Source organism: Podarcis vaucheri (genome assembly GCF_965113315.1).
Source record: "Podarcis vaucheri genome assembly, chromosome: 2".
Lineage (NCBI taxonomy): Eukaryota > Metazoa > Chordata > Lepidosauria > Squamata > Lacertidae > Podarcis > Podarcis vaucheri.
The window spans coordinates 18,483,196-18,495,828 of record NC_138760.1 but is presented as its reverse complement, the minus strand read 5'-3'; the positions used below and the strand labels follow the sequence as shown (position 1 = coordinate 18,495,828).

Below are 12,633 nucleotides of genomic sequence, written 5' to 3'. Positions count from 1 at the left end.
CCGATGTTTTTTCTGAACCAGGCTGCTCCGAAAAATACACCCACAAATTGGCCTCTTATGCTGCAGTAGCATCCTTGGGAGTTATGACCCGTCTACCCCCAGCCAGGAAGGTTTCCGTGAAGCTCCTTAGCTGAAAGGTGGAAAGAGGGAAACGTAAATGCACAAATGAGGAGGATCAAAACCCTGAAAGCCGGAGCAGGATCTGGCTGTCTCCTTGTGTACTCCTCAGCCTTTTTTATAAGCACCGCCGCAGCTTCCCAGGCCAGGCAGGGAAGAGTTAAGAGACCCCAATCAGTTGAACTCAGTTCCCACCTCCTGGGCTGGGCTAGGGAGCCTTATAAAGCTCACAGCCGGGGTAGAAGGCAGTGGGCTTAGGTGGAGCTCAGCAGCAGCAGCAGAGAGGAGCTTGGAGACTGCCCTGCTGCCGCTGCGCACCGCACCGCACCTCCACCGCCGTCCTGCCTCACCATGTGGGAGGCGCGTTCCTCCTCCTTCTGGAGGGCTGTCTTTGCCGAGTTCTTCGGCACCATGTTCTATGTCTTTTTCGGCCTGGGGGCCTCGCTACGCTGGGTGGTCGGCCCCCTGAACGTTCTGCTGGTGGCCTTGGCTTTCGGCTTGGTGGCGGCCACCATGGTGCAGTCTCTAGGCCACGTGAGCGGAGCGCACATCAACCCAGCCGTCACCATGGCCTTCCTGCTGGGCTCGCAGCTCTCCCTGTTCCGTGCCGTCTTCTACATGGTTGCCCAGCTGCTGGGAGGAGTGGCCGGGGCAGCCGTGCTTTACGGAGTCACGCCAGCAGCGTTGCGGGGTAACCTGGCACTCAACACGGTAACTGGATCATGTTTGAGGAGGGTGGCACCCCTATAATCTAAACATCCACAAGGTCGTATTGCTGCATGCGAGAGCTCCACTGAAGGATTGCATAGTGGGGGGGTTTTAATTCTGAGTTATTAGGGGCAATCCCAGGGGTGCTAGAAGGAGGAGAGGGATTCTTAACATCTCATAAGGAGTCTTGAGTCCCAAGATCTAGGAAGAATACAACCCACTAGCATAGGGCCTGGAGCCGGACTCTACATGCATTTGTGGGAGATGCAGGAGACATTTGTCTCAGCTGTTATCTTTGATTGACAGCTTGTCAACTTGACTTTGGCTTCATAACTGGGTGTCAGAAGATGATCTGAATGCATAGCCGTGTGTGTGTGTGTGTGTGTGTGTGTGTGTGTGTACTGTGAGGGAATAGAGCAGGATCACAAAGGAATGCGAGAGAGGAATATTTGAGGATGATTGTGTGATGAGATTTAATAATGGGATTTAATAAGTGTCAGCTTGTGCTATACGTAGGTTTTCCACGCATCAAGCTAACAAACGCCTTTGTGGCTTCTGCCAGCTGGATGAGTGCCATGCATGTGAACGTTGTTAACTGCCAGACAGAATGCAGAAGAGCAATCTTGCAGCCAATAAAGGCTTTATGTTTGCATTATATATTGATTTAAGAAAAAAGGCGACTTAACCCTTAGGCATGAAAAGGCCTGCGATCTGTTGAAGCCCACACCTAACTAATCTGCTGGTTTTATAATGATTCTATCTTTATTTCAAAATCAAGCATAACTTAGCTTCTTGGGAGGATGTCTTGTCGATTGTAGCTCACAAAGAGCCCAATCCTAAATATGTTTACTTAGTCAGAAGTATGAGTTAAACAGGATTTGCACTGCGGTAGGTTTTCATAAAATTTAAGCCTGTGCCCGTAATGAACACCTCCCATTGTTTCATGGGCTGTGGGTTGTTCCTCTCAAAACTCCCTCAACCACATGTGATCTGATAGCTCAGGTCATTCTCCTAACAGAACAGTTTAAAGGAAACCCAGAATTACTAGTTGCTTTTTCGGCATCCGTCTGTCTCGGGAGCCAATGGAGGAATGTGGTATATGTTAGGTAATAACCGACTACATGACTTTTCCTTTATGGGGTTGACAGCAGAACTGCCAAAGAAGCTGGCAGATGACCATAGCTGAAATTTAAATTTTCCAAATCAATTTTGTATCAAGTAGTCCTTCTCCTTTCTTAAATTTAGATGCTTCCACCTCAGAGATGTTGGTTTGATGCCAGATGTTCAGATTTGTTGCTCTGCCAGTTGGTGTGATTTAGGCTTCCCTAGAAACATGTCTGGATTGTCAGAATTTACACTTCCTTCAGAAATTATCTGAATCTGTTCTTTTGTTGTTGTTGTTTAGTTGTTTAGTCGTGTCCGCCTCTTCGTGACCCCATGGACCAGAGCACGCCAGGCACTCCTGTCTTCTACTGCCTCCCGCAGTTTGGTCAGATTCATGTTTGTAGCTATGAGAACACTGTCCAACCATCTCGTCCTCTGTCGTCCGCTTCTCCTTGTGCCCTCCATCTTTTCCAACATCAGGGTCTTTTCCAGGGAGTCTTCTCTTCTCCTGAGGTGGCCAAAGTATTGGAGCCTCAGCTTTCAGGATCTGTCCTTCCAGTGAGCACTCAGGGCTGATTTCCTTCAGAATGGATAGGTTTGATCTTCTTGCAGTCCATGGGACTCTCAAGAGTCTCCTCCAGCACCATAATTCAATCTGTTCTAGGCCAGTCTAAAGGATTTTGGCTCTGGTTTTTTTTTAAAAAATGTGGTGCTTCACAGCTTCAGCTGGAGACATTTGATTCAGGTAGGGCTGGGATGAAGTTTGGGATAACTGATCTAAATACGTCAAGAACTGGTAACTATGCTTAAAATATGCTAGCTTAAATTTTTGTCCACTCAAAGAAAGCAAAAGCATCTAGAGCAACAAAGATAAAGAGATGAGTCTAGGGATTTAAGATCTACCAAAAAAAAACCCCATAAAGTAAGAGTGTGTATACAAACAAAAAATTAACATTTGCAGAGCATTTTTTCTCCACTATGTTGAACCTATCTTCCCCCAAGCTTTGTTGCACGAAGATCGGATATAAATTCCCAATGGAGATGCAGTCATGGTTTCAAATTCCTTTTTCTCCAGGGAGTCCGCTGGTTGTTTAAAAGAAATAGAATGTTTATCCAAACACTCGTTGGGTGGATTGAAGGAGAAACAACATGTTCAGCGCTAGCACCCAGAGTCTGGGGCAACTGCTAGACAGGGACCACCACTAACACCCCCCCTCAGGGGGCGAGGGGGGGCAAAACACTTTATTTTTCATGGTCCTGTAAGGTTAGTGGCACCAAGTGCCTAACTCTAGCTGCCATTTAAACTTCCCACAATGCCTATGGTGGACATGACGGAAAAATAATACAAAGGTCCAACCCAGGCTTGACAGATAATTCAAAGCAGTCCTAGGCTTCTTAGCTAGGGCAGGGCAGGGGGGGCAGGGAATTGGGCTTGTGGGTTTATTTAAGTGCCCCCTTACACCCCCCCCCCCACAAATCATTGAAGGATGGAGGATGATGAGAAAATTGAAGAGAGATACAGTGGTACCTCGGGTTATAGATGCTCCAGGTTACAGATGCTTCAGTTACAGATGACTCTACTAACCCAGAAATAGTACCTGGGGTTAAGAAATTTGCTTCAGGATGAGAACGGAAATCGCATGGCGGCGGCGCAGTGGCAGCGGGAGGCCCCATTAGCTAAAGTGGTACCTCAGTTTCAGGTTAAGAGCGGACCTCCAGAACGAACTAAGTTCTTAACCTGAGGTACCACTGTATTTAGGCTTATGTTGCCTGTCAGGGAACTGACATCGGAGCTAGAGGCGGAGGGAAGGCTCTCAAATGATGCTGGAGAAGGGCCCAGTAGGGAGAGAGGCAGCTCCGCAGATGGGGAAGCAAATCAGCGCAACACCAGGGATATAGAGGGGCTGATGGGGGAATCGGCGAGAGGGCTCCAGGACTCTTCACCGGACACCAGCGGGGGGAGCACGGGTCCTCCGCTACCCACGCCCTCCCTGCGCAGAAGACTTCCGCGCAGGGAGAGTAGGAGGAGACTTGGCGTCAAACAACTTTTATGTTGGAAAAGGTTTAAGAAACGCCCACTGACGGATTCTGCTAGCGACTGAGGCAGCCACGAAGTGAAGGGCTGTCCAGACAGAAAGGTTTAACAAGGCAACAAAGCCTGGAGAGGCGGCAACTTAAGCACGAGCAACCCCACGCCCATTACATTGCCCTTAGCCTAATTCCAAGCAGGAAGGTGGGTGGGGTGGGGTGGTAAAAAGAGAGACAAAAACGGGGTGTGTGTGTGCCTCTGCCACTTCTTTTGCGCTCTGGTTTCTACAGATGGCTTTAGTTTTCCCCTGACAGATCACAGGAGGAAAAGTTCCCAGTTCCTGCTGCAGCACATAGCTCGGCACACTTGCTAAATTAATTTCAAGGGAGGCAGTGTGGTGTAGTGGTTGGACCAGAACCTATCATTACTCGAGCCACAAAGCTCAGGAGATAACACTTGCTTGCAGCCACCCTATCTCCTCTTCTTTTTTCTTTCTTTGTCTTTTTATTATTAGCAAATTCATACATACATAACCGATGAAAAAACATACAGAAAAAGAAGAGAAAGAGAAAAAGAAGGGGGCAGAAAAAAGGAAAATAAAGAAAAAATAACTATATCAAAATGACACCTTAAACAATAAGAATACCTATCTACTGATAAGTACTGTTTAATATAATTCAAACCTATCTTGGTATTTATTGTATAGTCTAACCTTCATTTTCGATTGAATCCCTTTACCATTTATTATGTTATTGACTTCCTTCTGCCTCTTTATGGTTTCGGTTCAAGTTTTCCTGTTTTATACCCTGTGTTTAATTATTTATCCTCATCTTGGAGTGAATAAAAAAAATATTTCCCTATTTGTAGAGTTATTCAAAGCACAGCCAAGTCTTAATATTGGAACCTTGTTTCATCAAATACTTGCTAAAACATCCCCATTCTTTTTTAACTTTGTCTGTTGATTTATTGACTCTGTAATTTTCGCGAGTTCCAAGTACTCACATATTTTTAGCTGCCATTCCTCTCTTGATGAAATATCTACTCTCTCTCTTCTTAGTCTATCCCACAGGGTGGAGATTAGTCTGAACTTCTTGGAATAAGATGGAATACATGTGTATAACATAATATCACTCTTTGTCTGAAGGCATTCCTATCTGCTCCCTGCTTTTTCCACACAGTGGTCTCAATTTGCACAGGTTGTTTTATAGTGGGGGGGGGTGTTGTTAGGAGTTTGTGGGTGCCAAACTCCCCTGTGGATGCCAGACTCCCTGTGTTATGAGTTTCAGGCTCCCTCATGTTATTAGTTTTTGGGTGTCCAGACACTGAACCTCTAGATTGAGCAATTGTTAAAATATTAAGCTGGGCTAGTTTCCTGATGAGGAAATTGCCTGTGGTGATGGGCCATTAGGAAAGCTCTGTGCCAGATGGCAAATAGGAAGGGGCCCTCCCTGAACTCAGAGTTAGTTAGAAGACAAAAGCCAAAGTTTAGAGGCTTTAGAGTTGGCTGGGATGTGACCTGGAGGATAAAGGTTGCAGTCTGGTAAAGGCGGCAAGCTGGAAAGCCGTGGCTAATTTCTGTCCTGAAGCCACGGCTGCAGCTATGGGAGAAGCAAGACTGTCTTGGGGTGCCAGTCCTATGAACCCCTCCAACATAGGCTCAGGTTGTATATATGTGTAAATAAACCATATATCATAAAGACACCACAGTCTCCTCTGTGCCTTATTTCCCAAAGGAAACACGAACCCTGGGTAAACATGCCTGGAACCCCTGGAATCTTGCATCGCTCAGAAATTGGGGTGGCTTGCAGCAATGTTGTCCTACTTTTGTGAGGGTATGGAGGGCTGGTGGTCAAATTAGATGGCCTTCTTGGGGGGTACCCACCAGCTGAATTATTCTGTATTTGCCTAGGGTGTTAAACCTAACCCAGAGTTATTCATACAGCCCTTGAAGAGTAAAAGCATATCATCATTAATGCATTTTAAGCAAGTAAAATAGTGTCTTAAACTATGTGGACTTTCACACTAATTGGAGTCTGAAGCTGAGAGACAGTGTCATGACTTGCACCTTTGCTTGGGCTTATGGTATACAGTAGTACCTCAGGTTACATACGCTTCAGGTTACAGACTCCGCTAACCCAGAAATATTACCTCGGGTTAAGTACTTTGCTTCAGGATGAGAGCAGAAATCGTGCTCCAGCGGCGCGGCGGCAGCAGGAGGCCCAATTAGCTAAAGTACGGACCTCCGGAACAAATTAAGTACTTAACCTGAGGTACCACTGTATACCTGAGACTTGTTGGGTAGGATTCTGTCACCACTCAGTTCTGGAAGAAACTGGAGAGAGACCAGCCACACTTATGAATGAGACTGGCATGTCTTTATATCAGTAGACCAGATCAAGTCAGTAATATTCCCTGGTACCCACAAAGGCTTCCTGCTCACACTCGCTCACAAGTCTGAGCATGTCAGGGACTCTGTTCAGGCTTCCTGGTGCTTTTTTTAACCTACTTTTCTCCCTTACCTCCCTTCACTTCTGTTGCCTCGGTCAACTCCTTGCACCACTGGCACCAAGTCTGACAGACAGACCTCCACATTGCCACCTGGTAAATGCTTTGCCCAAATCTCTACATCCAACTTTTGATTAGCTCCATAAATATTTGCTAGACATGGAAAAGATGCCGTGAGAGTTGCCTTCAGTATTGTAAACGGCAAAGTTCTGGACGCCATGCCAATAAGCTTATTGTATGATCAGAACAGTAGCAGAGGAAGGAATGAGGTGTGGGCTTCTGTCGTTTCCTCATGGTTCTGTCCTTCTTTGTGTCTCCCTGATTTCAGATACACCCCAGTGTAAATGTAAGCCAAGCTACAGTCGTGGAGATCTTCCTGACCTTACAGTTTGTCCTCTGCATCTTCGCCACCTATGACGAGAGACGTAACGGGCGCATGGGATCTGTAGCGTTGGCTGTGGGATTCTCCCTCACTCTTGGACACCTCTTTGGGGTAATGACTCTGTGCAGGATGCACAGATGTGGTAACAGATGTAGCCTATTTGCACAGATTACCTTCATATTAGCCGTGCGTACTTCTATCTTGGTTGTGTGAACAGCCCCACACATAGCGCTGTGCTGCCCTCCCCCATAGCTTTCAACTTACAGATTTGAAAATAAGGGACCAGCAGCCTCGAAAATAAGGGGTCAGCAGCCAAAATAAGGGATTTTGCTTAGCTTATGAGTTCCATCGGCCCTTCCCCACCCGAGAGGGAGGGGGAGAGACTCTTGCCCACGCCACCCACAAGCCCGGCATGAGGTGGTTGCAGCGGTGTCGCGGTCTCTGAAGCGCCACTCTTCTGCGTCCCTCCCCATCCCCTCCTCTTCCTCCTCCCTCAGGCCGCCTCCTCCGGCTTCCTCTGGCAGCGCTGCAGAAGTCTCGCAAGAGAGGGGCTGCCTGCCCGCCTGCTGCCACCCATCTCCTCACGACGCGCCCCTGAGGGGGAAAAGGGAGAGACGGAGATGCGGCAGCTCATGCGCGTGCTCTCTCTCGTGGCGGAGGACCCCGAGCCGCTGCTTCCCTCCCGAGCCGGGCGAGCATGAAACCCAGGAAATTTAAGGGACATCATTAATCCGGGACAGCAGCGGGACACGGCGCTGGGATAAGGGAGTTTCCCGCCAAATAAGGGACGGTTGACAGCTATGCCCTCCCCATGCTTTAGCAGAAACCCACTTTTCCATCAGTTTGCAATGCAACAGATCATGTTGGCTCCCTTGCTGTCGAGATCACGGGGGCCTTTTCACATGTGATCAAAAGGATTTCCCAATATGGGAGTGGCCATATATGGGAATACAAATAGACCAATATTGTGACATTCAGAGTGAATCACGGCTACCGGAAAAAGGGAAATATTATGTTGTTTGTCGACTGTCCATATCACTGCATTTTAGCAGAGGATGTGACAGAAAGCTACGGGTTCACAGATAAATCCCACCAAGCCTTTAGCTGGAATGGGGAATAAATTCAATTCGATTCACATTTAAAGGCAAACACACATAATTTGCACTTTCTAAAATAATATGCAAACTGAAATGTAGCCGTTCTTCAAAATGTGCAGTTCTCATAATTTTGCAATGAAGTTCTCTTTCCTAGTAATGTGTACAAATATGTATATCCTGGGGGTAGTGTTTGCATTGAAATGTACACACTAGTGAAAAAAAACATACAAAATGGCATTATATTCAGGAAACTTGCTTTGCAAAAATGTCTGCGTTGGGCAAAATTTGCACTAAAATGTGGACAAAGTTCATTGAAGACACTAAAACCAACCAACCAACCAACCAACCAACCAACCAATCAGAAACTGATGTGCAAGAACTGACTTAAAGACTAAGAAAACGAGACACTGAAATTGACAGCTTGGTCCGGAGTCAGCCTTTAGAAAATAAATTGGACCTGCTTGGGGTCCAGGGACATGGGGGTGCCTTATATACAGGGGGGGGCAGTTTCTCCATTCTAACCTTACTGTCTTGCAGATGTACTTCACAGGAGCTGGCATGAATCCTGCCCGATCCTTCGCCCCTGCTGTCATCACCCGCAATTTCACCAACCACTGGGTAAGGAGAGGGTTTGGAGGGTAAGAAATTAGGCTTATTCATAATCAGGTGTGTAACAACATATCAAGCTAAGGGTTGCGGAGAAAGCTCTGGGCTAATCAGGCCAAATTCCTCCAAGGCTCTATTTCACATATTCTAGGGATGCCCCTCCTACCCAGCCAGATGGGTGGGAAATAAATAAATAAATAAATAAATAAATAAAATAATTATTCCTCTCCCTGAAAATCCATCCTTCACAGCGACAGTGCTGAGCAGGACACCTAGTAGATCTCTGCAGATGCAAAGCTCAGATTGGAGACGGGTTCAATTATTGTGTCTGGTTCAAAGGAGTATTTGGGTCAATGGTGACGTGGAAGCACCCTAGAACTCTGTGTCACCCCAGATAAAATGAAGATAACCCAAGCAGAAGATTCCCATGTCAATACCTTCATAGGGGAGCAGGTTATGGTGCCCCATGAATAATTTTAAACACAGTTGCCAATACTTAAAATAATACAAAGCTCTGAAGTGTCTGCCCTTAGTCTGTGCCAACTTTGTACCAGCTATTTTTCCTGGCTATATGCACTAATTAGGAGGACATCCTGGAATAGCTGGTGCAGCCCTAAACTAATATTGGGTGGTATCCATCATGTTTGTTCCTTCAAGGTTTCTGGAGAACTTGAAATAATTCTTCTACGTCTCTTTGCACATGTATATTAGACCCAAGAGCAATAATCCCAGGACCAGGAGGTACAAATAGAGGAGAAAGGAATTTGCCAACAGTATTGGTGCAGACACTTCCTTAGGAGAGAGACAGGCAATAATTCTTAAGAGAGTTGACATGATATATACATTGTTATGAGGAAAAAAACCTGCTCCTTTTCCCTTATGGGGTACCCAAGAGGCCATATCTATCGGTAGGAGAAAATAACAGAGACCAACCAGAGAAGATTGAGAAGCAAAGCAGCTAGTAAGCCTGATATTTAATTAAAGCTGTTGAAACAGGGTGCTTCTCCCCACACACACACATGGGGGGGACCCTCAGCCATGTGCGCAAGCCTTTATATAGACATTTTAAATTGCCCGCCCTGGAGTCCAAGACCACCCCCAGAAACATACATACATCACAGAAGGGGTGTGGCCAAAAACCACCCCCTTAATACATCAGAGAAGGGGCGGAAATCTGGGTGTGTTGTTTCTTCCTGTCTGCCAGGTTACCTGATTGGATTACCCGGGCATCCTGGCCACTCTTTTGTTATGATAACTACTCAATCCCTGAACCCAGGTCACAAGTCACAGGTTCACACCCTATTCATATCTTGAATGTGCCCTTAAGACAGGATTTGTGAAAGAGACATTGGGGAGATTTCACGTTTCCTTTGACCTTGCAGAGAAATATTTGAGGTCATTTTGGGAGAGAGAAAATGGTTTCAGGACTTTTCTGTGGGCTTCAGACATGTGGCTTACACATTTGTATGTGTTTGCTTGGTACATTTATGAACATCTCTGAAATAAACTAGGAGTCGAGAGTGGATTTCATGCTCTTTATTTATTCAGCTCATAGTGGTGAGGAGGAACAGAAGTTCCCCCAGAATGTCTGCTTTATATACATTATTTACACAATGGGCCCCACGTGATTGGCTAATTCCGGGATTCACCTGTAGGCCAATCAGGTTGTGGATTCACTTCTACCTGGAGCTGGGTTGGGTGGCTCCTGTGGACCAATCAGACTGCTGCATTCTGGATCCTATTGTTCTAGGACCAATCAGACTGCTGCATTCTGAATCCTATTGTTGTAGGACCAGTCAGACCGCTGCATTCTGAATCCTATTCAACTCAGTACATAACAATCTATTTTATATATATATATAAGACCTTCAAATTCTTATAACAACATGCAGCCTATTCATTAGCCTCATGGTCACTTCTGCTGTGGAAACAATATGGGTTGCTAATATTCTCTACTTTAGAGACTGTGAGGTCATTCTTTTTGAATACACACCAATGTAAAAGTCCCCTTTGTGTAATAAACTAGCACAGCAGGTGAAAATGTTTTGTTTTGTTCCCCCCACACAATCCTTCTGAATTTTGAAGTGGTGTTGCTTCCAAACTCCACCACCTTGCTCTGCCAGCTTCGTAACTGTTATGTACTGAAGTTCTCACCCTGGGCCAGCTGGGGGATACTGTAGATAGTTCAGCAGCTTCCGAGGCTGCGGCCTCCTCAATGGCTTTCTGCAGCGTGAGGTCTGGTTTGGCGAGGAGACACCGTTGCAGACGGATGTCTCGGACCCCACAGACGGTTCGATTCATCAGGGTATCGTCTAAGTCTCGGAACTCGCAGTGCATTGCAGCCTGTCGGAGGGCGGTGGTGTAGTTGTTGACTGGCTCCCCCTCTGCCTGGTTCCGGTGGTAGAACGCATGGCGGGCAGCAATCTTGGATGGCTTTGGCACGTAGTGGTTGCGGAGCTTCTCTTTAATCATGTCCCATGGTGTTGCCTGGACTGCTACAGGTACAACCAATGCTCGGGCCGTCTCAAACACCTCAGGCCCACAGAGGCTGAGGAATAGGCCCCGCTTCTGCTCCTGTGATACTTCCGTCAGCTTGTTGGCTTGGAGGTAGCAGTCGAACCGGGCGAGGTAGGAGTCCCATGATTCAGAGGCTGGGGCAAACGGCGGTAGAGGCAAGAGTGAAGCCATGCCGACATGGAGGCGATGGATGGAACACTGTGCTCTAGCCAGAACGGTCAGCTCTGAATTGGTTCTGCTCCGTGATTTCGCTCCGTGATTCAGCTCAGCTCAGAGAGTGGCCACATCTGGCTGTGCTCTGGTGTCCATCAATCCCATCCTCGTCGCCAGTGTTAAGTTGTGGGTGAACATATCAGACGACACAGCGATTCTCCAAACAGCTCTTGTTTATTCACAGGCCAGAACAGAACTGAACTGAAGGGTTCAGCCAGCCTGCTTATATAGAGCTCCAGTACAACGTAACTGTAACAACTTTCTGTAACTATCCAATCAGTGAACGTCAATCTCAATCCCTTATTTGCATATGTGGACCTGAACTATCTACAGTATCCCCCTGCTGGCCCAGGGTGGGAACTTCAGTACATAATAGTAACTGAAGCTCAAGAAGAGTTATAAGCCTCTCCTGTGTCTCACCGCTTCTCCTTTCTCTGTGCTTCCTCCTCTACTTTCTAGGTGTATTGGGTTGGACCAATTGTTGGCGGTGTGATGGGCGGCTTCCTCTACGACTTCATCCTCTTCCCCCGGATGCGCGGGGTCAAAGAGCGTATGTCTGTCCTCAAAGGCGACCGGCCAGCTGAAACCAGCGCCCTGCCAGAGCCTCCTGGGGAACCCGTTGAGTTGAAGACGCAAGCGCTATAAGCAGTGATCTTAGGGTGACAAAACCACAGCACACACACACACCCCTCCTCTGGGGAGAGAGGGGGCAGAAACCACTGGCCAAGTATACAGACTGTTATTGCTTCTGGCCAGTAGGAAGCGGTGACGTAGGAGACACAGATCCGAAGGGACAGTTTGTTATCCGGTCTCTCTCTCTTTCTCTCTCTTTTCAAACAAACGGGACAATGGAATGGGGAGAGCGGGTGGGTGGGGGAGATGGTGTCATTGCCTGATTTTTAAACACTTTCTTTTGCGGTGAGAAATCTTGAAAAACGGCTTGAGGGGGAAAGGTGTAGGAGAACAATTCCTCCTGATCTCCCTGTTTGAATTCCTGCAAAACTCCAGAGTTGCTTCTATGTGTGTGTGTGTGTGTGTGTGTGTGTGTGTGTAACTGGACACGTGGAGTCCTTGCCACTTAGTGCTGGGTGTATGCATGAATGAGTGTGTGTGTGTGTACATATAAATATATATATACATATATATATATATATAGGAAGGCATTGAACAACATCTATTCCCTTCACATCTCTCCATTTAAGGCCCCCACTGCCCCCACTGTGTTCCGCTGCTAACTTTCTTGGAGACAGTTCATCTAGCGTAGGATTGAGAGGCCAATTCGGGCTCCTTTGTGCTTTGTCACAGCCTCCTTTCACTTCCCTCCCTGCTCTGATCTGGTCCCCATCTCATCTCTG

General features: G+C 47.0%; 1 protein-coding gene across 1 annotated transcript; it reads left to right on the top strand.

The window, feature by feature from the left end:
* Window positions 1–392: 392 nt before the first annotated feature.
* Window positions 393–12,119, top strand: MIP (major intrinsic protein of lens fiber). Its single transcript, XM_082212859.1, has 4 exons — window positions 393–828; window positions 6,792–6,956; window positions 8,480–8,560; window positions 11,738–12,119. Exons 1-4 carry the CDS (start codon window positions 469–471, stop codon window positions 11,921–11,923), a joined length of 792 nt encoding a protein of 263 aa, XP_082068985.1. The 5' UTR covers window positions 393–468; the 3' UTR covers window positions 11,924–12,119.
* Window positions 12,120–12,633: the final 514 nt, after the last annotated feature.

Coding starts and splice junctions, on each gene's coding strand:
- MIP (XM_082212859.1), top strand. CDS start 469: ATGTGGGAGGCGCGTTCCTCCTCCTTCTGGAGGGCTGTCTTTGCCGAG. Junction 829..6,791: donor GTAACCTGGCACTCAACACG/GTAACTGGATCA, acceptor CCCTGATTTCAG/ATACACCCCAGTGTAAATGT. Junction 8,561..11,737: donor GCAATTTCACCAACCACTGG/GTAAGGAGAGGG, acceptor TCTACTTTCTAG/GTGTATTGGGTTGGACCAAT.